We start from the raw sequence: 26,391 nt of genomic DNA on the forward strand, positions 1-26,391 counted from the left end.
CTCCGACGTCATTGACTGACAAATCCGGCGACTGTCCAGTCTCGATCCAGCAAGCTTGGCCTTGACTGGCGTCAACTACAAGGTTAGGTGGTTGTCGCTAACTGTTTACTACAAAGCTCAAGGCATTGTTCCTATTGTAAGGCCGTCTGAACTGTTTTAGACATCCCATATTCTATTATTTACCAATCGGCGCACACACGATCTACCACACGGGTGGATCTTTGGAGCCGTACAGCTCTGGCCTTAAATAAGGTAAACTCACACCCACAAGTAGGTACAACGGACCGAGTAGTTCAAAACCCATAGATTCATTATCTACTCGGTAACCCTAGGTATCTAGACACCGAACCCAATTCAAGCCAGACCATCAAATTATCCTGCTCTAGCTGTAGCCAATACCAGAATTAGCCGGATCGGCGATATGGTTAGGGCGAGAGTCCCTTGCTCCTCATCACCGGATGAGAGTGTTGCACCCACATTGTTTCAAGAGGTAGACAGAACTGGGCAAGAAACGAAAAGGATGCCCTTTGGAGGCTCCACGTCTTTCTCTATGACATCCCATTATAACGCCCCCAAATGAATCATCAAGAAATCACCAAGTCCCACTGCAAAGTAAAAGAACGAAACGGACACATCATCAGAGCGTTAAAGCGGTAGAGAGTTGAGAATAGGTTGGGCTGGCTCGCGGCGGAGAATGCATGACCAAATCCCAACAAAGGGGTGGAAAAGGGTAGAAGGAAAATCTGAACCTGAACTGGCAACTTAAATTTTGGTACTGCGGATGCTGCTGCTAGTATCCTCTTTTCTGTTTTATACTTTGTTTCATGCATGATTTTCCCGAAATTGACACCCTGTCCACTTATGAATATGAACCATCCTGTAGCGTACTTACAATGCGGAGAAAACAAAAAGCTATCAGGTTCAACAACGTCAGCATTTAGACAGCGATGAAAGACAAATACGGTGCAGAAGCCACTTACGTTGTTAGTAGCAGCAATAGCAATACTATCCTCATAAGGATGCCAGCTCATGTGTAAGATCTTCTTGTTAAAGTCGATCTGATCTGCGTCCGTCTCCTTCTTCATCCGGCTGCCAGGACCACCAGGGCTTCCAGCTCGGGTATTTCCCTTCTTGCCATTGGCACCCTTGTTCATCGGCGTTGGTACGCCAACCTTCTTTGCTTTGAACGCCGATTTATCCGCCTGCAACACAATCTCGGTCTCCTTGGCTGGGTCGGTAGGGTAGATCATAAAGTTGTTGTTGTAACTTCCAGTCATGACATTCTCCGCATCTCCAGAGAAGACCACTTCGAACTTATCGAAGATACTGTCATTCTCATAAGTGTCACACAGGCGTGGCCGCAAATGCTCGTGGATGGGAATCGTCTTCACTGGTTGGCGCTCCATGTTGACATCCCAGATTTTAACAGTAAGGTAGTCCCTCGACACGATATAGCGACCATCATGCGAAAACCGTACGTCGGAAATCGAAGAAATAATCTCGGAGAAGAATGAGCGGGAGGAGGCATCCTCCTCTTGCTCGAAGACTACACAGTAAGAACAGGGTTAGTCCGGTGCGGGCTTTGACCAGAATATTAACACAGAGACACCTACGTTTATGGTGTTCATCACACAACGCCCGCTGCCGCATGTCGGCAAGCTTGATTGTGCCTTTCGAGCTGGCGTACATAAACCAATTGCAGCTGGTCGGGTGGAATTCCGCAGCCGTAATCACTTCCGTCAGCTCCTCCATGTTTGCGGGTTTGATATCGACAATGTTGAAACTCTGGTCTTGGATATTAAGGTTCCACAAATTGATTCGGAGGTCATCGCTACTAATAAAGGTTTCCCCGTCGCTGTTGACGGAAATGCTGTTTATGTGGTATGCGTGTGCATTTGCATACGTCCTTCGAGGCACGGCTGCCACAACGGTATCATGGTGTGTCATCCTGGGAAGCTTCAACATTGATGGATCTTTGAAAGACAAACGAGGGGCGCGAGGCGCCCCTCCACCCCCAACGCCTGCGGGTGTAAGCTCAGTCGAGAGGTTATTTTCTGCAACGACCTTCAACGACTTATCGAACACCTTCCAGAGTTTTATCGTTTTGTCATTTGTCGAGAGAAGAAAATGAGACGAGTTTGATCGCCTGCACCACTTAATCTTGTTGATCTTCTCCTCGATTTCTAGTGATTTCAAATAGTCGAATTCTGGCTCATGGGACTGGAACTCGGTGTGAAATTTATACTCGCATGTTTTTTTCTAAGCAATCAGTTAGGACCTTCTACCTGTGGAGAGTAATATTGTAGGGAAGTTGGTACCGTCTCATTCCGCTCGAACAATACTACTCTCCCACCCTTATCTCCTGTAGCAAGATAGTTTCCGGTATGATCGAACTCGACAGTAGAAATGATATCCGCTAGGGGAAGAAGCCGTGTTAGCAACTATAGAAATGGGATGCGCTATCATGAAGGCGATGTTTCGGTACATCCAACTCTATGCGTTGAAAGTGTTATACATACCTTCTGTGATATCTTCAACGTCGCCCTTATCACCAAAGCATCTATTCAAGCTAATTAGCATTTCCATACTACCTCGGATGGGCTGGCCACTGCGATAGAAAAAGCCATCCGAACCCTCGTGGCAGAGAGACCAGCGGGAAGGATGGTTACATCATCGGCGGGAGAGCTTCCCAACGACTGCAGTGGGAGAGTCGGAGGGCCTAAACTCACTGTGTGAACTTCCAGGTAGGTGTACCTGGATCCCTGTCTACCATTTTCTTTCAATAAACCACCCTTCTCTGGGGCAGCTGGCCAACAAACAATACTCGTGGAGCAGTGGGTGGATCGGGATGGCAAAGAGCGGGGCCACCAGAAACTGGCGTAGTTACTGTGGGATAAGGAACAGGTCTTTGCCGCGGTCGTCGTCTATGTAACTTTCCGCGACCAAGAGGATCGAAGGTGAGCACGATGACAAAGTGGCCTCCAGTTCCGATGTAGGAGTGGAGATAAGAGAGGATGGGGTGGTGTCAGATAGGGCCGCAACGTCAGACAAGGCCGGAGCTGAGGCAGAGATCGATTTTAGTGAATTGCAGGCTGAAGAAGACAAAGGATTGACAGCCTGCGCTGACGAAACCACAAGGGCGGGGAACGATGGGAAGGATTCTTCTGTCTTTTTCTTCTCTGCAGCGTCTCTAATTGATTTTCGTGGTTGATCTTTTCTGCAAAAAGCGAAGAAAGGGCACTGATAAAGCAACCACCACAGCCACAACCACAAACTAACCACCTTTTTCAGAAGAGGGGAGTAGTTGAGAAAGAGGGTGTGGGTGGGGGAGTTGTTGCAAAGACGGGAGGGATGATGGGAGGAGGTAAGGTGTTTGGATTGTGGTGAGGGCGGTATTGGAAAGTACCGTCTGGTGGTGGTGGTTTGTGGTGGGGAGAAGATTGAGTGAGGGAGTGGCTGCCCGTGAACCCACACAGCAACGCAACGACCCAACCCAACCCACCCGCACCGCCAACTGGGCGCTGACATCAACACACTACTTCCCTTCCGATGTACTCCTGCTTCTTTCTACCAGTGGAAATTCTACGGCGCAAGCAAGGTCTCTAGCTGTTCATCCTTGGGTTCGCCAAATATCTATGGGAATATATACATAACCAGAATTTCAAGTCATTTGACTCCGCCTGAAGAATTGAGTGTGCAGATTCTTCACCTTGTGTCACCTTTTGGTCAAAAGTGGATTCGCATTCTTGTATGCTCATTGACCATGCTTCCGATGCTGGTTTCGGAGTGACCGCTGGTCTCACGTGACCTCTGTATAGAAGAACTCCATCTGCTACTGGCCGCATCAACGAAGAAGTATTTACTTCAACCTTACCAGAATTAATGTTTCTGAAGTGGAACATTTGCTATTTCTACCCCAAGAGCAGAAGTACGGCTCCATAATGATAGCATCTTGCGCATAAATTGCAGCTTTTATGTCCAACACGCCTATAGTACATATATACGGTACATGGACCGAGATAAGAAAGCGATTGCATCAACTACTGCAACTACGATTCATCATTGATATCACTAACATCAATAAGGGAGCGGGGTAGCATCTTCACTCGAACAAAAATGGCTTGACAGACTGCTATCTACTGGGTTAGACAAGGCTGTCCGGAACGGCCATACTAACTTTCTATATATCCGTGAAATATATCTGAGGACATCAGATTGCGTCATTTTACGAACGAGATGCAACGAGTATCAGAAGACCGCGATCCCTTCGAAACAAATAAGTCCCAATTCTAGACCAGCCGCCAAAAACCAAGCATCGAAATCCATACGCCGTGCCAACCCATCTTTCGTCACATGCTATTTCTTTCCAACCGACAAAACTCCATTAAGCCGAACGGACAAGCTTAACTTCTTCCAGACCATATACTGTTTCTACAAACCATACATGATCGACCATCCATTCAATCGAACATTCCTCCCTCCCTAGATTCCCTAAGAAATTCTAACTCTGATAAACAACACCCAATAAAGGCGTCTCAATCTTTCCCGTTACTCTCCAATTACAACCCCACACTACGACCCGAACCATGACGGAAGACAAGAAGCGGGGCACCAACAACCAAAGCAATGACGACCTTTCCAACAAACCCTCTAATCCCGCCAAACCAGCTGACAAGAACAACTCAAACACGCCATCCCTAGCAAGTCGCATCCAAAGCTCAGCCTCAGGATTAGCCCGACAAGCTTTCTTCGCACCCGGTTCATCAGACGATGCAGCACAGTTTCTCACACCAGGTAGCAAAGCCGGTACCACAACCACATCCTCATCCTCGGCCCTAGCAGCCGCAGAACAATACAATCAAGTTTCCGGACCCTCCGCGCCATCATCGGCGGGGGCTCAATTGCGTGATAGCAATGCGGGGACATTCCGCTCAACAATTACACCCCAGCAGGGCGGGTTCGAGATCCCCCAATTAACAGAGGAGGAGTTCGCACAAGCAGGAAACGATTTCCTAGAGCCATCTGCATCCACCTCTACAATAGACAAGGGAAAGGGAAAAGCGAGGGAACAATTCTCATCAACCACACACCACCACGCCCCAGAACCAACCGACGGCTCAGCAGTCATCTCCCTCCTCTCAGACAGAACCTTCGATCCCACATTCCCGCATGATCCCGCCGAAATAATCGAAACAGAACTATCGCCCCCTCAGCAACTCACACCAGCAGAGATTCAAATGCTCGAGACCTTCCGCCGCCAGATAAGCCCCCAACCGGATGCTGCCTCTCCATCTACCCACCGTCTCACGTCTGCCAGCCTCGTCCCGGAAATTGATACAATCCTAGATAGTGCTCCTGCGCAGACGGATGCAGATGCTGCTGCCTTAAGGGATACTGTTCTGGCTAATTTGCCTGGGTCGGAGGATTGGGTTGATGTGGAGGAACGGTATCATGATGAGGTGTGGGGGTGGTTGAAACCTACTTTGGAGGCTGCTGCTAAAGAGCTGGAGGAGAAGAAGGAGGATCAGAGGGGAGAGGAAGGGCCTGCTGTGCAGCGGTTGAAGATGGTTTTGACGCATATGCGGGCAAAGCTCTAGAGGTCTGGTTAGGAGGGAAATGTGGCGGTGGTCATGTACTGCATACCCATACGTCTGTCTTTTGTACAATATGTATTTTGTACCGAGGTTGCTGGTAAGGAGTAAATAGAACATTTTATGAGATGATAGTTTATGCCCATAGAATTCTATCAGGATATAGGAAACACTTAAGGCAAGAATTGATACGTGGTAAGAAGGTAGTTTGAAATATTCAATTGTACTATCGTACAGACTAAACATAGAAAGACGGGGAGCTTGCCCCGTATATCATCACAAATGATCATGGTAGTAATAAATGACAAACGCGGAGAAAAGGGTATGTATCAAGAACTAGCTGCGTCGAAAATTTTCTCTGTCCAAAATGTATCGTTCCCATTCTATTGCACAATCTAAAGCTCGAGGCTGGGGGTCTGGCCCTTGACGCGGCCGATGACAATCTGGGCGGCATACTTGGGGATGACTTCGTCATCGTGAAGCATGGCGAACTCTTCGGTGGCATCACGGCCCATGAAGTTGAAGAGAGCGTTAGCGCCACCAGGGTGCTCATCCAGCCAGTTGGTCACATCCAGGACGACACCCTTGACGACGATCCACAGGTCGTCCTTCTTGTTGTGCTTGGCAATTTCTTCCATGGAGTATTCGGTCTCGGGGATCTCGAACTTCTTGGGATCATTGGCCTTGGCGGTGGAAGAGGCACCGGCCGGGGTAGCGCTAGCCTTAGCAGGCTCAGTAGCAGCAGCAGGAGTTCCAGCACCTGCGGGAATCTGAGCACCGCTGCCAGCAGCGCCGCTCCACTCGACGGAGATCTTTCCTGGAGTAGAAGGATCGATGTGCAGAGAGATCTGGCCCAGACGCTGAGCAGCGCTGGAAGCACCGCCAGAGACCAGCTTCTGGAAGAGGTGCTGGCTGGCGCTGTCACCAGCAACGCGACCGTAGACAACACATCCCAGGAGAGAAGAACCACCGAGACGGTTGGCACCGTGGACACCACCAGCGAGCTCACCACAAGCATAGAGTCCCTCAAAAGGCTTCTTCTCCGAGTTCAGAACCTCGGCGTGCTCGTTGATCTCGATACCACCCATAGTGAAGTGCAGGACAGGCTCCATCAGAGCCACGTGGAAGGTGTCGTTGATGTCGAAGGGCAGGTTGTGGAAGAAACGCTTGCCCCAAGGATCCTTCTGCTTGCCCTCAGCAATGGCATTGTATTCCTGGAAGGTCTTCTGAAGAGCCGCCTCGCCGCAGCCGATCTCCTTAGCCAACTCCTTGCCGGAGATCTTCTTCATGAGACCACGGCCAGAGTAGTGACGGGTGTGGAAGTCCAAAACGTTGGATGCCTTGCTGTTCAGGACGAGGCGAATGGGCCACTTGCCCTTCTCCTTCTCCTTCCACATCTGGCCCGAGACATAATCACGGTGACCGAGCTCATCCGAGAACCGCTGGCCATCGGAGTTAAGGAGAAGACCACCCTCACCACGGAGAGCCTCAGCAGCAAGGAACTTGAACTTGGCGGTCGGGTCCTTGGGGTCAACAAGACCCGTGGGGTGGACCTGAACCTTGTCCATGTCGATACCGTTGGCACCAATCTCCATCAACATCTTCTGACCATCACCAGTGGCGTGTGTGCCGTTCGTGCTGGACAGGCCGAAGGTGTCGGGGCGGTGCTGCTTCAGAAGGGAGCCGTCGCCGAAGTCTGCGGCATAACCACCAGTGGCCAAGATGACAATACCGTCGGCGGTGTGTGTCTCGCCATCGTACTCATAGGTAACACCAGTTACGGTGTTGCCAGTCTTGTTGACAGAGGTGACACGAGCCTTCTTGACGATCTGTACACGCTCGGGCTCCTTCTCGGTAAGCTCTTCTAACCGTTGCATGAGGGCGTAGGTGATGGCCATGCCAGGGAATTTGGCATCGTGACCACGGTGTGTGCGGGGCTGGGAGTGACCACTGCGACACCGTTAGAAGATCGAGTTGTCATATTCACCGGATTACATCACTTACCCGAGACGAGAAACAAGGGTGAGATCGAGGTTGAAAACATCCATCAGCCATTCCACAGCGGCTGCGGACTTGTATGTGAGGACCTTAATGAGCTCGGGGCGAGCCTTGTCTCTGGCGGATTTCAGGGTGTCTTCGTAGAAGGTCTTGACGCTGTCCTGGATGCCCAGGTCGACCTGAGTGCGAGTAAGGGCGCCATTGATACCCGAAGTAGCCTTGGTGGAGTTGCCACCGAAGAAAGCTATGGGAAGTTAGTCGCGATCGCTTTTTCGACGCTTTTTCGCGATAATATTGATCGCAGTGTCATTGGCAGGGATATAACGTACCTTGCTTATCTAAAACGAGGACATTTCCACCGTTAAGGTAGACGGTGTGAGCGGCGGAGAGACCGGACACTGAGAGACGAGGTAATGGTCAGCAAATTGCGGGGAAAGCTTGGTTGGTCGATCACTCACATCCACCGCCGACAACAATTACTCTGGGGGCGGGAGCCATTGTGAAAAATAAAGTATAGGGAGAAGAAGTGTAAAGAAAGGAAGAGGGTGAATAAGGTCTGAGGAGAAGAAAAGAATCGGGGGAAAAGGACGAGACAGGGAGATCTTAAAGCAGTTCTCAAGGACCACAAGATCCGGGGGGAGGAGTTGGATTGGGTAAGGTTCAGAAGCCGACAATGCTTTTCGGCCGAGGCTCATCGCTCGAGAGAATGTCCCTGTACCGTACTGGTACCGTTTCGATATCCATGGACCGCTTCCTTCCCAGGCAGGAACCGCGTTTCCTCGGTGGTAATTACTATACACCCATACCGTGCTGAATGAAAAGACGGGGAAAGTGGTCCCTCCTTAGTAAAGGGTTATTACAACGACTCTGGTTTGTCCATGAAACTGGAGATCGGTTGACCCATTTGGCGGGCCTTGACGTTCTATTGTGGATAAAGGCTTAATGTTATCAAATTCAAGAGTCAACGAGTACAGGTATCAAAAAAGTACGAAGTACATGCTCTTCTCTGTTATTCCAGTAGCAGGGATGAGAAACCTTCACATGCTTCAGATCGATACTGTATATGTATGTATGCATGTATTGATTTAGGAGGAGTAGTCATCAGTCGTCCAGGCCCTGCAAACTAAACCATCAGGCGTTGTCACTGTTTCTCCCCCCATGACACCACCTGTTTTCACATGTCCGATGCCTCCAGCAAATGAGAGGGCAAGCTTAAGTCAGCGGAACGTCATGTTTCACCTGATTATGATAATTCTTCACTTCCTATTGCTCGAAGCTTAGAGATCTGCTAAGGACAACTTAGATTTACCCGGGGCACGATTCGTCCCCTTTTGCGAGTCTGTATGCCATGTCCCGTGTGATCACTTTCAATCAATAGCATACCCAAATACCAGATAGATAGCAAAACGCCCCTGCAAGAACTACTAGACAAGATATCCCCATCCCCAAGTTGTCATATTGACTAGTACCCCAGAGAATGGGCCATCCCCAGACCCGTAGACGGGAGGATCAGTGGCGGATTACCCCATACCCAAACATTTCCCTTGCCTATTGTAGAAGTACCTCGGACCGAGAGAGATCTAAGGTTGTCCGCCAATTTCCAGCTTGTGCACTAAAGATATGAATGGGTCCAAGTAGCATCAGGCCATATTCATAACAAAACACCCCTTTTCTACTCTTTTACCTCCCTTTTCCCTCTTTTTTTCTCCAATTCAACATTACCTCTTGTTCCTGACAGCTGTAGCTTGGGCCACCGCTGCTATCGGCTATTGATCACGTGCATATCTCGGCTATTGATATTCCTGGTTGCTCTGCCAATAGGGGCGGGGTTCTCAATTGCCGCGCAGTGGATTGACACAATTAGGTACCGCGGGCCCCGGTCCGTTAACTGAAATTGCTGATTTGGGCTGGTGAATAGCCGATGGATAGGAACTGTAACTTGCTCCAGGTCAATCTAGGAGCTTGTTCAGTCTTATATATTTGTCTTCTTCATGTTGTCGGATTAAGCTACTGTCTAGCTGTATTCTGTATTACTACGTATTACTGTTGTACGCTGTAGCTGGAGGTACGTATAACTCGGTGGTATATATCCCGAAACCCAGCAGTGCTGGTCGGGAATCTCGGGAAATATGCCGAGTCGCAGATCTGAGTAAACGTGGTACACAGAGAATTGCGTCAACATTTCGGGGGTTGTTCACGCGATTTTACTCTTCGCTATTCCGAGAAACCCTGTAGAAGTCCATGGAAACAATATTTACTCGATCATCATTATTTGGCGATTATCGCTGTGACGAATTGAACTATATACAATGACTACTACTGATAAGACCCAGCTTACATGTACGTCGTTATTCATTAATCCATCCAGGTTACGCTCTTGGTTACCAGGAATTCTTCCAAGCCTTGAGCAGTATTGAATCGACCCCATCCGCTGTTCTTGACACCACCGTGTGGCAAGGCGGGTTCGTCGTGGATGGTCATACTGTTGATATGGACAGCGCTACATCCTATCAGTATGCATTTCAAGGAAAATGGTTGGAGACTTGAATGAACTTACCCAGATTGAATCCGCTTGGCCATAGCCAATCCCTTTCGCAAGTCCTCGGTGAACACGGAAGCCGACAGGCCATATCCACTGCTATTCGCGATCCGGATGGCCTCTTCATCGCTGTCGACCACCATGCACGCCGCTAACGAAGCAAACGCCTCCTCCTGCCAAACCTTCATATCTTCCCTAACGCCACCAAGGAGGACAGGGGCCATGCGAACACCGGCCTCGAGTTGAGCCTCCGACGTCTGGTTTGCGGATCCGTGGATTAAATGGGCGCCACTCGATAAGGCATCCGAGATCAGACGCTCGACTCTCGCTTTAGAGGCCACATTGACCAAAGTTGGAGGCGGAGAGGATGGGTCGAGGTTCGAGTTCAAAGCGCTCTTGAGTGCTTCCATAAAGGTCGGCGCAATGGAGGAGTGGACGAGGATCCGATCTGTGGCCATGCAGATCTGACCAGACTGCGGGGTGTTAGAAGGAAACATGAACCTCTACGAGAAGCATCGGGAATCATACGTTCAAATAAGCCCCGGCCAATACGCCCTTCACAGCGGTTTCGATGTTCGCATCTGCGCACACAATCGAGCTGTTCTTTCCTCCCAGCTCCATCAGGCACGGTTTGAGGTTTTGACCGCAGGACCGGGCAATCTGTCTTCCGACGGCTGTGCTTCCGGTGAAGTTGATCTTGCGCACAGCTGGGTGTTCGATCATGGTGTTGACTACATGGGGTGCATCCTGGGGCCGACATGATATGAGGTTCAGGCAGCCGGCGGGTAAACCGGCATCTTCGAAAGCACGAGCAAGTGCCCAGTATGAGCAGGGTGAGAGTTCGGAGGATTTTAGGATGGTTGTATTGCCGGCAGCCAGCGCGCAGGCGGCGGAGCGGACACCAAATACGTACGGAGCATTCCTAGAGAGTCATGGATGAGCCGTGGACAATCTCACATGAAGAGCACTTCATCCCGACTGAATCATACCAAGGCACAATACCCAAGATCACACCCATCGGCTCCTTGTAAACAATGGCGCTCTGGCCCTCTTCTTCTACGACGGGTACGCTTCCGCAGATGGAGGTAATGCGCCCGGCAATGTCCCTCAACATGCGAATACCAAGCGGCACGATAAAGTATTGTGACGCTCCTACATCCGCACCCATTTCTGTTCGCATATACTCCGCATTTTGAACAAGGCGACTTTCCAGGATATCGGCTGCCTTGAGTAAGATATCCCGTCGGACGGTGGGTTTGGTCTGCGACCAGGCCGGGAAGGCTGCCTCGGCGGCCTCAACGGCACGGATAGCGTCCTGAGGAGAGGCGGAAGCTGTAGCCCAGCAGCGCTGGTTGGTATACGGACTGATGACGTCGAACGTAGACTCAGGCACTTCCTCCTTGCCATTGATAATCAAAGGTATTACCGAGGGAGGGGAGGAACTAGCTTCAGCGGCCATCGTGATATGGATCGGGATTTGGTTGCAGAATAGGGGAGTAGAAATCAAATCAACAGATACCGAAAGACAAAAAAGTCAAGGTTCTATATATCTAAAACTACCTGGAGGGGCAGTGAATTTAATAGTATGAGGGGAGATGCAGCAGGCGCCACGGGTTAGTCTAGGCACTAGTACTGTTATACTAAAGGCTAAGCCCCAATCGCCTTGGTAAAAGCTGTATCCACCCGACTTGCGCAGTCCGTCTCACTCTTAAGTTGTCATAGTCCCTCTGTCTACGGCACCCTTTCTTGCGTCCCATATGAGATGGATGACTTGATTATCTTTCGAGATCAATCATAGGAAGAGTCTTTCCAGTATAAAGATATAGCTAGGTCTTTGGCTTGATTTGGCCAGGATCTAGATAGAACGTCTCAATGGCATGTACTGTGTACTCCGAGTACAGTGTACACAGTAGACAACTACCCCACTGTGTCGAGGAAAACGCAGGTGCTGTGTACAGATGAGTCCCTGAGAGAATGCATTGTGGGGTGCACCAGCCGCTTGAAATGGTACTCTATGTCAGAGAGGCAAGTGAAAGCCGGTACGTTGCGTGAATTTTTGGCCATTGCGATCTCTGCAGAAAACATAGCGTAGCTAACTCTTAACCTTCTGGGTAAGTCAGGATGACGATCACACACATACTCCCACGGTTCAAAACTTCGAAATAGTCAAGGACCACCCACAGATAGCATCAGAAAAATTTGTGTCGTGGATCTGTTCAAAGACGATGGAGTAGGGCTGCCACAAGATCCGAATGAGACAGTCGCTAGTAAGGAGCTTACTCAGACATGGCCCACATACAGTGGGTCTTTTTTAAACAGTCAGGACCTTCCACCATTAAGGAAGCGTTATTGTCAATAAGAGACCCGATTCATAAAATCTGGTCAGTCACTGAAGTGCCGAATGTTGGAAATGATCTGCGCCACGCTAACAATTAGTGGACCCGCAATAGAAGTGACCAAACCAAGGCAATTGTCTAGGACTATTGAATACACAGGAGTCCCTTTCTGCAGATCCCCAAAAGCAGAACATTTCTAGAAGTGTTACTTTGGGCATTATAATTATTGGCATTTCAACGTGGGATGTTTTCCAGTTTTATATGATCTTGCTGCACGGCATAATAGCAAACTGAGGTACTCGACCAGCGTTTAACTGACAGAGTTTTTCATTGAAGAGATGTTTTAGGACTCAATATTATAGGTACTAGATGTTTTGCTCATAGACCCTCAAGGACCTGATCAGAACTACCACGATTATCCATTGACTGCTGAAATCACGAGAGTATCGGCCCAGCAAAGAAGGATTGGGATGCAGACGTCTTAAGAGAACGTTGTACACCAGGCCTGGCAAGGATCCATTGAACAACCACCAGGCACAATAGAACGTGCTTGAATAAAGGCCCTTGCTAGGCTTGAGTTGCATGCTCCAGCCGGGGATTTAGTTTGATGACGAAATCAGTGACAGCAGGGTCCTTTTTTCCCCCCCCCCCCCTTCATGCCTTCGTTTCCAAATAGGCTAGACAAGGTCTTACCCAATTCAGATCACGAATAACCTCAAAGATCTTCGATTTCAATAGTTTGTTGTCAATGTTTGTTGACCGGGAAGATGGATTACGTTTCCCCCTTTTATGTAATAGAAGCGCAGTCCGCTTCTACGGGCGGGAACTTATACCAGGCATAGAACGAAGCTGCCATTAGTCTTGAAGATGATTGAAGATCTACATGCACTCAGCACGCAACAATTTTCTGAATCTAAGACCACATAGTTCTTTTCCTTCGTTTCTTTGACCACGTTAGGAACTGTGGCCGAACTATGGATTCACTACATGCCGGATGAGCCCTGGAGATTCTGCTCATAATGCTTCTATCAGAGCAGAACCATCAATCGGCACAGCGTCAATGGACCGATGAGAAAGTTGAGAGCGATCGTAGTTTAGGGTCTTGTCAAGCACATGGCTTGGGTCGCCGAGGGTACTCAAAAAGTAAAGAGATGTGGGGGTACTCAAAGGACGGATCGCCCGGAGCCCTGAGGAAATGGAATAGGAGACAATGTTTGGATCATAAGAGATTTCCGCTCTTTCTTGGGTTCCCCTGCTCCCCTGTTCGCTTGCATTGTGTGGGTTGATCGGGTAGTTCGCCTATTCTTCCAGAGACTGTGTTCCTCTCTCTCATTGAGCCGTTGACCGCCAAAGGTTACATCGGCATGTTCATCAAACTCTATACATACTTCAAAGTTCAAAGTTTAGTTAGTCTATCGGGGTCTGAGATAATATTAGTCTTGAATTGACAGGCACTAGTCTACTATTTATCTCAATTCCGTAGGATTCACCTCAACTAAAACCAAATAGTCCATTGTTAGAGTTCAACACTAGAATGATCATCGATGGAGCCGGTGGGGACGAAATTGTTGCCACGAGGCCGCGGTTTCTTCAAAGGCCGCGTTGTCATCCCAAATCAGATTGTATACCTCAGTATTCTTATGTCATCCCTGCGGGTCTTCAGGTCCCACTGTCTCGCATGGGCTCCATGAGGCTTGTATCACTTCCAATGATATCTCTGTGTTGCCCTAACTCACCAGCTCGTCCACCCACGAGCTGTGCATCTCCAACCCTGGATTGAGGGACGGACCCATAGCATGATTCCCGCCTGTCCGGCTTTGCCTGTGCCTAAAATGCTTTGATGATGGGCGTAAAATGTAGTATATCTGTCGTGGGCCCCATACCCGCCTGCTGGCCTTGGTTCTTTAGGATCCTGTATCTTCCTCCGACTAGTCTCGCACAGCAGCAGTTTATTCTGCTCCTCTGGGACCGGGGCTAATCTTTATAACTATCTACTAGACTGATCTTTCATTACTAGTGGAAGAGGGGCATTGCTGTTATCGACCACCCCTCTCCATGCATGTCATTCCTTTGAATATAGCCATCCCGACCTTTTTCAACCAGTAACCTACAGGCTCTACCATCTTTTCTTCTGTCTTTCTATAGCAAGTCGTTCTTTTACAGCTATCACCATGACGGTTACCTCAAGGGGAGCTGAGATGATATGCATCGTCTCGGTGCTGGTCGGTCTTTCTTTAATATCAGTCATCCTGCGAGTCTTCGCCCGAATGAAACGAAGCATTGGGTTGGGCATGGACGACTACCTCTGCTTTCTTTCATTGACTCTTTTGATTGCTATGCTCATTGAACTAGTGCTATGTAAGCATACTGGAATCCACTGCCCTAAACGTGTTACTGACCGTCATATAAAGGGGTCACTATCGGAGGCAATGGATCCCATATGGCAGACCTAGACAAGACAACACTGATGAACTTCTCAAAGGTATGAACACCTACCACCTAATCCTGACCCATAGCTCTTGGCCAATATGCTAATCAAACCATAGATATTCCTCGCAAACCAATTCACCTACTTCGTCCTCTGCCCTGCCATCAAAATCTCCATCATATGCTTCTACCGTCGAATCTTCACCATGAAACCCTTCCAATGGGTCTCATTCGCACTCAACACCCTAATCGCCGCCTGGGGCACCGGCATCTTCCTAGCCTGCGCCCTCCAATGCCGCCCCTTAAGAGGCTACTGGGACAAGAGCATCGACGGCCACTGCTTCGACCAGAACAAGTTCTTCATCGTCAACCAAGGCTTCAACATCCTCATGGACTTCGTGATCCTCTTCCTCCCGATCCCCATGATCTGGGGCCTCCAGCGCGCATGGCAGGATAAACTCGCCCTGAACGGCGTCTTCGCTATCGGTGGCTTCGTCTGCTTCGCCAGTATCTACCGTATCGTCGTCCTCTTCTGGATCAAACCAGACGACACCACCTACACCGTCTACCAGGCGACTCTCTGGACTCATATTGAGCCATCCGTCGGTCTGATCTGCTCCTGTCTCCCTATCATCCGGGGGCTGTTCCCGAGATTCAAGATCCCCGGTACTCGTCGCTATGCTACCGCACCGTACTATATCAATACCGATGTTAGCGGCTCCAATTTTGTCATGTCGAGTCCTAAGTCGCCTGCTTCGGCGTACTTTAAGATGATGGAGGAGGGGACGGTGTCTCGTGCTACGAGTGATTCGAATGTTCCCCTTGATAAGAATTATCTCGGTCCTATGGGCATTGCCGTTCGCACGGATTTCACCGTTAGCAAGGACTCGGCTTCTGTGAAGTCGCATTCTTGATGCTGTGGGTTTGCGTTGTGGGGGCTGGTGCCTTTTATCAGTCCGTGTTCCGTGGTTCTGTGGACGTTTCGTTCTTTATTGCCTTGCTCTTACGACCCTATCTTTACGACTATCATGTCTTACTGTCTTTCGTTATGGCTCGTTGCCCAGATTTCTTCTTGCATGTTTTTTTCTAGCGTACCTATCGTGTCTAGACTACTTTGTGTGTGTGACCTTATGTATACTCTGATATCGATGTAATATACCCTGAGAAGTATCTTAATGTTCAGATTCTTTTATTTTCTAGGATCGAGGTGTGTAAATCGTATTGTCTTGCTAAGCTGGTGGTATCCATCATTCATTCTTCGTAAATCCTCCGCTCTTAGTGTACGGTCTGCCCGACTGCAAAGTCCTAGAATTAAAAACCAAGGTCAGCTACCCTGCACTCTATACAGTAGAGGCGATGGTGTCTGTACATACCGGGAATGCGTCCGTGATACTGGTCGCTACTCTTTCCACATCCTCCGCGAGTCCTTGGACCCCAGCATCCCATTGCCTAATATGCCGCCCGGTACCAGCTGTGCTCGATTCAAAGTAGATGATCCCATCGATCTGATCAATGCTGCCGCTCAACCGGCCTTGTTCGACCATCCGCGCCGCATAGGCCTCGGCCTTTTCACCCGCCGTCAGATCCCCACTTGCCTCGAGTCCCAGAATAGCGCCCAGCGCATCCGTAGTAATATTCTCATACAATTTACTCGCCGCGACGAGGTTATGTTCAACCACCGCCTTATCGAGAACAGTAGTCCCGTCCGCCGTCTGTGCAAGCTGGTGAGGGGCTAACCTCTGCGAAAAAGCTGTGACTTCAGCGGGCGTCAATAGTCGATCCAAGAACATCTTCTCCAGAATACCAAACTCCTCCACAGACGTCGCCCGATCATCCTTGTACAACGTGGCCAGAATCCGGGAGCGCTGCGGACCAGCCGGGCCCAGGACCGCACAGCGGATGGCAGCAGCCAAAGCCTGCAGACGATCGCTCTCGTCGACACCGGCCGCGAGACTCACATTGAAGTATTCCTGGCTGGCATCGAGGAATTTCCTCCGAGCGTCTAGGATGCGGGCCTGGGAGAGCTTGAAATGCAGCTGCAGCTCGTGATCTTCGATCTTGCTGGGCAGGTTCTTAATTCGGTTCAAGACCGCCTCTGCACTAGTTGTATCGTCTTCCTCTAGGTAGAGCCGCACGATTCGGATCCAGAGTCGCACCTTTGCTGCGTCGGATACCAGGCGTTGTGAGCTGTCGATGTGAATCCCTTGTAGTGTCCGTGCTGCTGCAATGTATTCTTCTTCGGACTCGTATGCGTCTGCGAGGAGTTCGCGAATCTGGGCATCTTGTTCTTCGACTGATGTGGAGCGAGACTGGAGGAGTGTAATAGCGTGTTGGCCTACTTTGATCTGGGTTTCGGGGTTCAGTTTCCGGAGAACGTCAATGAATGAGTCGAGGAGTGGGCGGGCGGCGACGATGCTGATGTCTTCACTGAGGATGGAGTCGAGATAAAAAGTCAGATCTTGAGACAGCTGGTCTCCAGATGATGTTGAGGCAACGTCGGACAGAAGGTCGTTGTAAAGCTGTAGCTTGTTTTGGGGATTCGCGGACGATTGAATCTCCGCGAGGGCGGAGGTGATCTTCTGTGAAGCCATGGGAGAGGTTCTCGGGAGAGATGGCGAATGCTTTGAGGTAAAAGTAGGAAGTAGTATTTGTTTCACGCTTTGAATAAGAGGTTGGCTATTATTTGTCTTTTGGGATCGGTGTGACGGAGAAGATGTTGTACCTTGAACTCACTGCGGACACAAACGATGACAAGCTTGGCTTATCGATAAGAGGGGGCTGAGGGTGCAACAATAGCATCACCACCATGCGGGGTTTTTCTGCCTTGAGAATTCCTGAGGCGAGCTTAAAGTCTATGTTACTTTACAGCTTTATTTGATTGACTACTTTATTACCCTATGATGCATAATTATACTTGAGAAGTTACTCAGCGTAGAACCCATTGATATTTCCCTTTCCTCAAAGGAAAATAAAATACGTTGGCTGTATTTCCCTTACTGAGTTTCAAGATGGATTATAGTGGATGATCTATATAGATCCATTGAATTTCAGGCCTTCTATATTGGCTTCATTTCGAGTAAAGGTTTCAATGATTTTTGTTTATACTCCGTAAAGACTACTCCGTAGTATAAATGAACTGAGAAGGCGGTTGAAGATGCCGCCACCGCCTTTGGCTGACCCGCCGCTCGACAGCTCCCTCTGCAGTTAGAGCGGACGCATTGCAAGTGTTTCAACATCACGTCACACCACCGACTGCATATCGTCTAGAACGTCGGTTGTCGCTCAGATTGCTCTAATACACGGTCGCATTGCCCGATACTACTAGTCGGTGAAATCTCAATCTTTCATTTGTTTGTGTCGGCGGTTAGCGCCATGGTTCCCCAAATCAAACAGGACCCCGACGCGGCATCACCGTATATCAAGCCCGACCCGGACAGCAAAGATGCTGTCCTCGCCGACATTGACGATGAAGATCTCTATGAAGATGCCGGTGATCTAGACTTTACGAACGCTTCGCAGAGCGTATGGCTCTCTCGCATTCCTCGAACTCTCTGGGAGCATTGGTCCAACCTCGACGATGATGAAGAAATTCAGATCGGGACGGTTAGGATTGAGGGCCCACTAAACGATATCAAAAGGGTAGGTGGTGATTCTGGATGGGTAGTGGTCGCATCGCGGTCATTATCTTGTGTGGTGTTATCTCTTACGGATGTTGTCTGATTTGCGAATCTGTGTAGGTCAGTTTGCGTATCAATGAACGGGAGGAGAACCGCGATATCCCCAAAGATTACCTCCTGCAACGGCAAACAATAAACACCGAACATGTCTCCTCTCATTCTACGCAAAATACGTATTTATTCACAGAAAAAGATATTCCCGGCCATGAGAATCGGATGATCACTTTTGGTGAGGCGCGGTCAGCCCTGTACGAGTCGATGAAGCGAGAAGCAAAGAAGAAGGAGCGGAAGAAGAAGTGGGAGCCTTATGTGCGGAAGACAGTGCCTAGTATGTTCTCTTTCGCTAGTTTACATGGGATGAAGGACGAACAGTGCTTACGCTGTGACAGAACAAACTGCCCTTGTAGGCAGTGTTTCCGAGGAGTTCAACTGCCTCCCCGTGGAGAACGAAGAGTTCCGGCTACTCTCAGAACAGAAAGTCTTGCAATCTCTCAAACCGAAACGCGAAACCGTCTTCATCGACAAGGTCCCTGGAAAGCTCCTTCAGGCCAGACACGTTCTACCGGGAGAAAAGGGCGCCTTCGTGGTAAGTAGCCTACAGCCCTCATACACTTCTTTGCTTTACGTTGATCTAATATCGATACAGCAAGCAACAAAGGCGGCAAAGCTCAAGCCTCAAGAAAACAAGACGACGCGTATGCCACAAAACGAGCTTCTGGATCTCATTTACCAGTGCTTCCGAGAGTACAGATACTGGCCATTTAAGGCACTCAAAGCGAGACTCCGACAGCCCGAGGCGTATCTTAAGCAAACGTTGGAGATGATTGGTCATCTTGTCAAATCCGGTGATTTTGCTATGACTTGGGAGCTCAAACCGGAAGCGAAAGAGAGCAGCTATGCGAATGCGATGTCTTATGGCGATGCAAAGGAGGAGATGGCGCCTGGTGCTGACTACAACTTTGACGACGCCTCCGAGGAGGAAGCAACACCGGGGATGTTTACAGATAACGACGATATGCAGTTTGAAAATGTCCCATAAAGACTATTGGATCTATGTAGCATAAGCAAGGTCATGGCGTTTGTCTTGGGTTCTCTTTTGGGTTGATTTCATAAAGGCCATTCTGGAGTTATCAATTATGGGCTTAGATGCCAAACCATAGTATACAAACAAATGCATCAATTTACAAACCATGAATGAAACTTTCTTAAAATTCGAGTAACTAATGGATGAGGTCTTTGTAAGAGTGATCTAATTCAAGCTACCCTTGGACCCCACGTGACCGCACCCGCCACAGGTCAATCACCTTTCCAATTGCATTAGCATTAACAATCACTACTCTTCATCACATTCCTGACCACGCTGTAAAGGAAAGAGCAAACTTTTTGCATGTGGTATACTAACGGTGAATGCTAGCCATTTTCTTTAGTCACCATGACAGAAGATCAGGACCTCATGGCCAAGATCAGCCAGCTTGCTGGTAAGCATACGTGACGCGCACTTAATAATAATTCTGCTCGCTCATATCAGATAGGCCAGATCAATAGACACAAGACCCAAAACCCCCAAACATCCACATCTTACGGTAGTGATTACCAATCAGGTCCTTATGTAGCACGCCATGTACCCTCTCGAGGGCGTCCCGGTTGGGCGCCATATCGCGGACGACCGTATGGGCGAGGCCGTGGCGCTGCTCCTCACCGACACCGTACACTCGTTCTCAATAACACAGCAACATCAGGGACTCCAGGTGGGACGACACCCTCTACTAACTCTGGGATGGATGTTGATAGTGAGAGTCGATCGACAACGCCAAATGGATGGGTTGCTAAGCGCGATCGACACATGCAGTTGATCAACTCTGCCATTTACGACCAAGAAGCGCAGGCGAGAGCGAAGGCTATGGAAGAGAGTCGCAAGGCCAAGGAGAAGAAGAAAGCAGAGATCGAGCAGGCCAAAGTACTCAGATACGCGCAGGGTGTCGGTAGGCAGTATCCCGGCTCCGCGGCTCCCCAGGTTGTTCCGAGCCCGTCGGCGGAGTATCAGGTCTACCTCAACGATATACCTTTCCGTGTCTCACGAGGTGGTAGTAAATTGATTAGAGTGTCTGGTGCGGCTTTCTCTGCTGCCACACTGGCCAAGCGGGCTGGCTTACCGTTAATAGATGATCCGAATACTGTCAATAACACCCCAAAGAGAGTAACCATTGCCGGCGTTACCTTTGTTCGGAGCAAAAATGGAAACCTCCATCGCCTTGGTGCGGTTACTTCGAAAAGGTGATTGTACTGCTCTCGCATCCTAGGATTGGACACTCACAACAAGTACAGGAAGCCCAACGCAACTAAGAAGAATGAGCTTTGCCGCAGATTCACTACGACCGGTAACGATGATTTCCCTTCGACAAACCTGAAATTTATTTCTCGACGTCGTTTTTGCCTACAAAAAGTGTGCTGATTGAAACGTTATTTCTTAGGTACCTGCTACAAAGGGCCTTCCTGTCTATATGTTCATGACCCAGATAAGGTCGCGCTGTGCAAAGACTTCCTCCAAACTGGTGATTGCACCGCAGGTATAAGTTGCGATCTTTCCCATGAGCCTTCGCCCCACAGATCCCCTACTTGTATGCATTTCCTCCGAGGTCGCTGCTCCAACCCGGAGTGCCGATATGCCCATATCCGGTTGATCCCTGGTGCACCCGTTTGCAGAGATTTTGCAAATCTGGGCTACTGCGAAAAAGGCGCTAATTGCGACCAACGACATGTACATGAATGTCCTGATTATGCCAACACGGGTGTATGCAACAAGAAACGTTGTCGCCTGCCCCATGTTGATCGTGCAGGGCAGATTCGGAAGAATACTGGTGCTAACAAGGTCGATGCCACGAATGACGATGACTCCGACGCCTCTAGCGAGGATGAAGAGTACGATGAAATCGATTCTGATGATGTTGACTCAGACGATCTTGACGAGGATGAGCCGGAACTCATCATAAAAAGAGACGGCAGTAACGATCTTTCGCAACAGCAGGACTTCATCCACTTCTAACTGTACATTCCCACTAACTGCACATAGCTGCAAGAATAGTGTAATTGAGGATTCGGTTTGGTCTCAACAAGGAAGATGAAAAGAAAAAATGAGTGAAACAGAAAAAAACATGAAAAGAAAAGGAAAAGAAGAACAAGATGATGATGGACGAATGAAAATCTAGTAAATAGGAGGTTATCTGCTTTTGGCTTTTTTTGCTTTATGCCTTACGAACTGAAGTTTTCTGCTCGCGAAAGAAGTTACCGATACCCATACAGCATGTTTCACGACTTGTCTATTTGTCTGGTGGGTGGAAAAGGCTCGACGATGGTTTGAATTGTTGCATGGGTGGCGATTTACAAGTGATAAAGAGGGACTGTAGTATTACTCGGTACTCTTGACTAGAGATCAGGAATAGATCCTAAGATGGTAATGGCACTTCCTTATTTTCTATGCAATAAATTTTCCACCTTGCGCCCGCGGACAAACCTGTGACCATGAGTGTGACAACCCTCTCCAATCACGCAAACACTAACGGCATTCCCCCGTGACCAAGCCGCAAGGTTCTCAACTGCATGGAGCTTAAGTTGCATCTTATCCCGCATCCTGAGATAAGACTGGCTCTATAAATATCACCTCCTCCCCACCCCAACTTGACTTGTACCGTAAGGCCATAATTGCTTCTCCCAGCGTACAAGGATATCCCAAATATACCCCATAGCTCTTCTAGCCACAAGTATACCCGATCTGCAACCCAAGATGGGCTCCAACAACTCGAAATTAGCCCCTGCCAATAAGAAAAGTAACGAAAAGCCCGCCTGCGCAACAACGGCGACTATGAAATTGAAGCAGATAGCATCCGGAGGAGGAGGAGGAGGCAACTTGGACACCCATGATGAGCATGAGGCCCGTACATGACCCTGTCCCTTGTTCTATCCATGCCCAAAGCAAGTTACAAAAATAGTTACAAATGGGCGCTGATCAAATTAGCACCTCCGTACAATGCGGAAGACCGGGCGAAGAGTCTCGCGATCCCGCAGCTGAAAGATTGGGAAGAACTTCTTCTGAGTTCTGACAAGGTGTGTACATACTGTTGTACATACCCTATATCTTGGACGTTGATATAGGATAGGGATCACTGGAATCCTGCATTGATTGCTAGATGTTCTAATTCGGTTTGCTCTTACTTAGAATCGTCTGGCCATTCTTAGCTTCGCCACCAATCCTTATTCGCAGATTCTTGCCAATCAGTCTGCTGTGCAGGCTGTGGATAGGCCGGTTTTCAATGTCAAGATCCCGTTGGAAGGCGCCCCGATCACGAATCAGCGCTCGTCAGGCCGCTGCTGGCTGTTTGCGGCGACGAATGTCTTCCGCGTGCCACTTATGAAGAAGTATAATCTGAAGGAGTTTGAGCTCAGTCAGGCGTATTTGTTCTACTGGGATAAGATTGAGAAGGCCAATTGGTTCATGGAGAAGATCATAGAGACTGCGGAGGAGGATTTGTCCAGTCGCTTGGTGCAGAAGTTGCTTGAGGACCCCGTCACAGACGGGGGCCAATGGGATATGGTGGCGAACCTGGTGGGCAAGTATGGCTTGGTGCCTCACGACATCTACCCAGATAACTTTAGTGCCCAGAACAGTGCGAAGATGAACTGGCTCGTGACGGTGAAGCTACGCGAGCATGCGTTGACATTGCGGCGGTTGGCGCAAAGTCAGCCCGAGAGACTGGCGAGACAGAAGGATGATTTTCTAAAAGAGATCCACTCCCTGGTGACTATCATGTTGGGCCCGCCACCGAGTCCGAAGGAGGCCTTCCACTGGGAGTACTATGATGCCGATGGCAAATTTCAGGAAGTATACGACAGCCCGCAGGGATTTGCAAGACAGGCTTCGGCGCAACTGGCCCGAGGAGATGTTGATCCCCGGAGGATGTTGAGCTTGGTCAATGATCCGCGGAATGAGTACAGCCGACTGTTGACAGTCGATAAACTGGGTAATGTGGTGGGAGGACGTCCGATCACGTACGTCAATGTGGACATGAAGGTGAGTTCCTATGGGGAATATTGTGTTTCAACGGTGACCAACGCATCCCCAGACGATCAAAGCCGCTGCGATTGCAATGCTTCGTGCAGGGCACCCTGTTTTCTTTGGCTGCGATGTTGGAAAATTCTACGATGCCAAGCTTGGGGTGATGGATCAGTGGCTACTGGACGTCAGATTGGGATTCAACACCACACTGCGCATGGATAAGGCACAAAGACTGAAAACCGGCGAGTCATCCATGACCCATGCGATGGTGCTGACAGGCGTTCATGTCGAGAAGGGCCAACCAGTGCGATGGCGGGTGCAGAACTCCTGGGGTGAAGCCGTGGGAGACAAGGGGTGGTTTGTCATGGCAGATGAGTGGATGGACGAGTTTACGTATCAGGTAGTGGTTGACTCTCGCTTCGTTTCAAAGGAGGTGCGAGATATTCTAAATCAGGAACCAGAGGTCTTGCCACGATGGGACCCGATGGGAGTTCTTGCGTAACAAGTGGCCAATCCTAGAAATATACGATAGTTGCAGATCTACATTATTCTCCGTCATAGAGCATATCTGAAGGACAAAGGAGGTCTAGGAGACTTTACCACAGGTTCACCGAAGCAAATCCTCTGCTGGTTCGCAGGAGAGAAGTCACATAATGCGGTAAGTTGAAACTCAGTAAGGCCCGTCAGTGTTGCTCCGAGAAAACATGAAACAGAGTATAATCCCGAATCTGCGTGTTCTGAGGCATCACCAGTGGTGCCACAAGTTGTCAAACTTGTCAAACCATGTGACTCACACCCTCACTCCGACTCTTGCTGCACCCCATAGGCAAGGTACACACTCGCCCAAGAAAATGTCTGAGTGTCAGTCTACCCGGACGTCCCCATGCAAGTCCTAAGGTAGGTAGGATCCCATGGTGATCTGATCACCGTCTGTGCCTGATGACCCCCTGTACGATTATTGGTCCAATCAGATCATGGAGGGTCAGGAAATGCCAACCGGCCAATGGCAACGATTCCTTCAACACCGATATTTCGTCGAACCGATGAGATATTCGTGGTTAGCTTCTGGGGAAGATGGAGCTTGGATCCGATAGGGAGACATTCGAGAATATTGCTAGGATCCACAGTGCTAATTTCGCTTGTGTTAATATCTGACTTAATGATATCAGCTTCAGAGAGAGACATGTTCTGGTGGTCAACGTTGACCGCCGTCTGTACCGATGTACTCCGTAGATCAGAACGTTTTTTTTAGGGTTTCCTGGCCTTTTAGGCCTCTCTGACCCTAGAGATTACTAAAGTAAGATTCATCTGACAGGTAAAATCAAGTATTCTTCACTCTTGCACATACTAACATCTGAGTAATGTATCTTATCTCCACGGTTCCATACTCCTGGTCTCGGTGGCTTGCTGTCGAAAAGCATAGTAATACTGTAGATCAAGCATGGTATGCAGATTCCCATGTTGGGCAACAAACTGCACCATGCACACGAGTCCGAGCATAAAAAAAAAGTCAAAAAACGCTCTGGACCCACTGCACCGGTGCCCTTTGACTGGACCTGTCCGTAAGCTCCCCGAAAAAGGTAGAGAAACCGCGAGGTGTGGACAATGTCGGTATCAGCGGTATAGTTGGCTCTCGACCTTCTCGGCGCCGTCTCCGTTTGATTCGGTCTTGTCGCAATGAGGCGAAAAAAGGAAAAAAGGGGGGAGTCCGAAACCTTCTTCCAGAATGATGAATTCTTGCATGTAGTAAATTGCGACTGCCTACTATTATGGAGCAAGTCACGGGAGGAGTATAGCAGAGTGACTGCGGGCAACTCCACCGACTTTGCATCGTGCCCTACAATTGGGTCAACGCTCTTGTTCACCGCCAGGATGGCCATTTCTGCATCGTCATCCTAATGGAACATACCACGCCCAAACTGGAAGGCTAAGAGTTATTTCCAATTTTTTTTCTCCTTTTTTCTTCTCCTTCCGGCTCAGGGTAGTAGTTACGGAGATTAATCGATGACAAATAAAGAAGAGAAGAAAAAATAGCATCGCATCCGAGTCACATGTAACCCAGCAGTGTTCCTGGATGGTACGAAGAAGTGGTACAGTATACTGAACGACTGAACGAGTTGGTACAAGGGTAAATTATGATTTGCCTATGTCGAGTTCTGCTATGTTTCAAAGAGCAGGGCTTAGTATCCGATTGGGTTCGTTCCGTTTCTATATCCCTACCTGGCCTTTGTTGTCGGTTCCTGATTTGCATGTTGGATATCAATCCTCATTATGGACTCCGACAGTTTGGCACGAAGAATTCGAACAAACATGGCCGGCTGCATGCAGCGGCCGTAGGGATGGTGCTCGACGCTTCAATGCCTTCCTCTCACCTAATTTGTTCCTGATTTCTTTCTTTGAACGCCTCCATACGCATTTCACGCGATTATCGCGAGTAAGCCTACACCCTCAGTAATCTCACCCCAACCGTGCGAGGCCAAAAAAGCTCGGACAATTGTTTTCAGAGCAACGTGGCAGCAGCGTGCTATTTCCTCACCATCTTGCCTCATTACCTACATCTAAACTAGTAGTTCCTATTCTCCATAGCTATGCACGCACGTACACATACTACCCCATCGAGTCTAGAGGACCGTCAAACCTGAAACAGCCATGATGTAGTATATTACCGGAAGGGGAAATCGTCCAGAGAAGCAGACGGTGCTTCGAGAAGACCACAAGGGGAATCTGGAGTGAGTCATACCTACTGCGTTGGGGGATGTGGGTCAGCTCATCC

The 26,391-nt window shown here is 49.1% G+C and overlaps 10 protein-coding genes across 10 annotated transcripts; 5 read left to right on the forward strand and 5 right to left on the reverse strand.

Annotated features, from left to right (window-relative positions):
• Positions 1-734: 734 nt before the first annotated feature.
• On the reverse strand, positions 735-3,187 carry F9C07_1034503 (phosphatase PP2A regulatory subunit B). The gene is made up of 6 exons (XM_071507388.1): positions 2,730-3,187; positions 2,520-2,560; positions 2,319-2,416; positions 1,614-2,259; positions 981-1,546; positions 735-912 (listed from the first exon to the last, which is right to left on the reverse strand). The coding sequence occupies exons 1-6, from the start codon at positions 2,771-2,773 to the stop codon at positions 889-891; spliced, it is 1,419 nt and encodes a 472-aa protein (XP_071365597.1). The 5' UTR covers positions 2,774-3,187; the 3' UTR covers positions 735-888.
• Positions 3,188-4,586: 1,399 nt separating this feature from the next.
• On the forward strand, positions 4,587-5,597 carry F9C07_623 (uncharacterized protein; the record flags this gene model as incomplete). The annotated part of the gene is made up of 1 exon (XM_041284269.1): positions 4,587-5,597. The coding sequence occupies one exon, from the start codon at positions 4,587-4,589 to the stop codon at positions 5,595-5,597; it is 1,011 nt and encodes a 336-aa protein (XP_041141278.1).
• A 389-nt stretch (positions 5,598-5,986) lies between these two features.
• On the reverse strand, positions 5,987-8,249 carry F9C07_2279021 (flavoprotein subunit of fumarate reductase; the record flags this gene model as incomplete). The annotated part of the gene is made up of 4 exons (XM_041288725.2): positions 8,048-8,249; positions 7,919-7,987; positions 7,596-7,833; positions 5,987-7,541 (listed from the first exon to the last, which is right to left on the reverse strand). Exons 1-4 carry the CDS (start codon positions 8,085-8,087, stop codon positions 5,987-5,989), a joined length of 1,902 nt encoding a protein of 633 aa, XP_041141277.1. The 5' UTR covers positions 8,088-8,249.
• A 1,695-nt stretch (positions 8,250-9,944) lies between these two features.
• Positions 9,945-11,587, reverse strand: F9C07_625 (aldehyde dehydrogenase family protein; the record flags this gene model as incomplete). The annotated part of the gene is made up of 4 exons (XM_041288724.1): positions 9,945-10,089; positions 10,147-10,601; positions 10,657-11,050; positions 11,118-11,587. 4 exons carry the CDS (start codon positions 11,585-11,587, stop codon positions 9,945-9,947), a joined length of 1,464 nt encoding a protein of 487 aa, XP_041141276.1.
• Positions 11,588-14,635: 3,048 nt separating this feature from the next.
• Positions 14,636-15,805, forward strand: F9C07_626 (uncharacterized protein; the record flags this gene model as incomplete). The annotated part of the gene is made up of 3 exons (XM_041288717.1): positions 14,636-14,822; positions 14,876-14,946; positions 15,011-15,805. 3 exons carry the CDS (start codon positions 14,636-14,638, stop codon positions 15,803-15,805), a joined length of 1,053 nt encoding a protein of 350 aa, XP_041141275.1.
• Positions 15,806-15,985: 180 nt separating this feature from the next.
• F9C07_1034495 (COP9 signalosome complex subunit 4) lies at positions 15,986-17,872 on the reverse strand. The gene is made up of 2 exons (XM_041288723.2): positions 16,265-17,872; positions 15,986-16,196 (listed from the first exon to the last, which is right to left on the reverse strand). The coding sequence occupies exons 1-2, from the start codon at positions 17,480-17,482 to the stop codon at positions 16,167-16,169; spliced, it is 1,248 nt and encodes a 415-aa protein (XP_041141274.1). The 5' UTR covers positions 17,483-17,872; the 3' UTR covers positions 15,986-16,166.
• Positions 17,873-18,057: 185 nt separating this feature from the next.
• Positions 18,058-19,763, forward strand: F9C07_2136065 (putative transcription initiation factor IIF subunit beta). The gene is made up of 4 exons (XM_041288716.2): positions 18,058-18,530; positions 18,629-18,896; positions 18,958-19,154; positions 19,215-19,763. Exons 1-4 carry the CDS (start codon positions 18,264-18,266, stop codon positions 19,605-19,607), a joined length of 1,125 nt encoding a protein of 374 aa, XP_041141273.1. The 5' UTR covers positions 18,058-18,263; the 3' UTR covers positions 19,608-19,763.
• A 237-nt stretch (positions 19,764-20,000) lies between these two features.
• On the forward strand, positions 20,001-21,611 carry F9C07_2060413 (CCCH zinc finger protein; the record flags this gene model as incomplete). Its single annotated transcript, XM_071508647.1, has 5 exons — positions 20,001-20,046; positions 20,101-20,676; positions 20,731-20,842; positions 20,894-20,946; positions 21,040-21,611. 5 exons carry the CDS (start codon positions 20,001-20,003, stop codon positions 21,609-21,611), a joined length of 1,359 nt encoding a protein of 452 aa, XP_071365598.1.
• A 369-nt stretch (positions 21,612-21,980) lies between these two features.
• On the forward strand, positions 21,981-24,521 carry F9C07_1034691 (cysteine protease). The gene is made up of 4 exons (XM_041288714.2): positions 21,981-22,500; positions 22,581-22,669; positions 22,782-23,633; positions 23,686-24,521. Exons 1-4 carry the CDS (start codon positions 22,350-22,352, stop codon positions 24,118-24,120), a joined length of 1,527 nt encoding a protein of 508 aa, XP_041141271.1. The 5' UTR covers positions 21,981-22,349; the 3' UTR covers positions 24,121-24,521.
• Positions 24,259-25,631, reverse strand: F9C07_1034757 (uncharacterized protein). Its single transcript, XM_071507390.1, has 2 exons — positions 24,967-25,631; positions 24,259-24,900 (listed from the first exon to the last, which is right to left on the reverse strand). Exons 1-2 carry the CDS (start codon positions 25,496-25,498, stop codon positions 24,677-24,679), a joined length of 756 nt encoding a protein of 251 aa, XP_071365599.1. The 5' UTR covers positions 25,499-25,631; the 3' UTR covers positions 24,259-24,676.
• Positions 25,632-26,391: the final 760 nt, after the last annotated feature.

The sequence above is a fragment of the Aspergillus flavus genome, chromosome 1 (assembly GCF_009017415.1).
Source record: "Aspergillus flavus chromosome 1, complete sequence".
NCBI classification, from domain to species: Eukaryota; Fungi; Ascomycota; class Eurotiomycetes; order Eurotiales; family Aspergillaceae; genus Aspergillus; species Aspergillus flavus.

Bases quoted from the DNA above. Each gene is read 5' to 3' on its own strand.
- F9C07_1034691 (XM_041288714.2), top strand. From the start codon at position 22,350: ATGGGCTCCAACAACTCGAAATTAGCCCCTGCCAATAAGAAAAGTAAC. The intron at 22,501-22,580 runs GTACATGACCCT...TGATCAAATTAG, and splicing joins CCATGATGAGCATGAGGCCC to CACCTCCGTACAATGCGGAA. The intron at 23,634-23,685 runs GTGAGTTCCTAT...ACGCATCCCCAG, and splicing joins ACGTCAATGTGGACATGAAG to ACGATCAAAGCCGCTGCGAT.
- F9C07_1034495 (XM_041288723.2), bottom strand. From the start codon at position 17,482: ATGGCTTCACAGAAGATCACCTCCGCCCTCGCGGAGATTCAATCGTCC. The intron at 16,197-16,264 runs GTATGTACAGAC...TTTTAATTCTAG, and splicing joins GTATCACGGACGCATTCCCG to GACTTTGCAGTCGGGCAGAC.
- F9C07_1034503 (XM_071507388.1), bottom strand. From the start codon at position 2,773: ATGGTAGACAGGGATCCAGGTACACCTACCTGGAAGTTCACACA. The intron at 2,260-2,318 runs GTACCAACTTCC...CTGATTGCTTAG, and splicing joins TGTTCGAGCGGAATGAGACG to AAAAAAACATGCGAGTATAA. The intron at 913-980 runs GTAAGTGGCTTC...TGAACCTGATAG, and splicing joins CTATTGCTGCTACTAACAAC to CTTTTTGTTTTCTCCGCATT.
- F9C07_2136065 (XM_041288716.2), top strand. From the start codon at position 18,264: ATGGTTCCCCAAATCAAACAGGACCCCGACGCGGCATCACCGTATATC. The intron at 18,531-18,628 runs GTAGGTGGTGAT...GAATCTGTGTAG, and splicing joins CACTAAACGATATCAAAAGG to GTCAGTTTGCGTATCAATGA. The intron at 18,897-18,957 runs GTATGTTCTCTT...ACGCTGTGACAG, and splicing joins TGTGCGGAAGACAGTGCCTA to AACAAACTGCCCTTGTAGGC.
- F9C07_1034757 (XM_071507390.1), bottom strand. From the start codon at position 25,498: ATGGCCATCCTGGCGGTGAACAAGAGCGTTGACCCAATTGTAGGGCAC. The intron at 24,901-24,966 runs GTATGTGCAAGA...AGTAATCTCTAG, and splicing joins GATACATTACTCAGATGTTA to GGTCAGAGAGGCCTAAAAGG.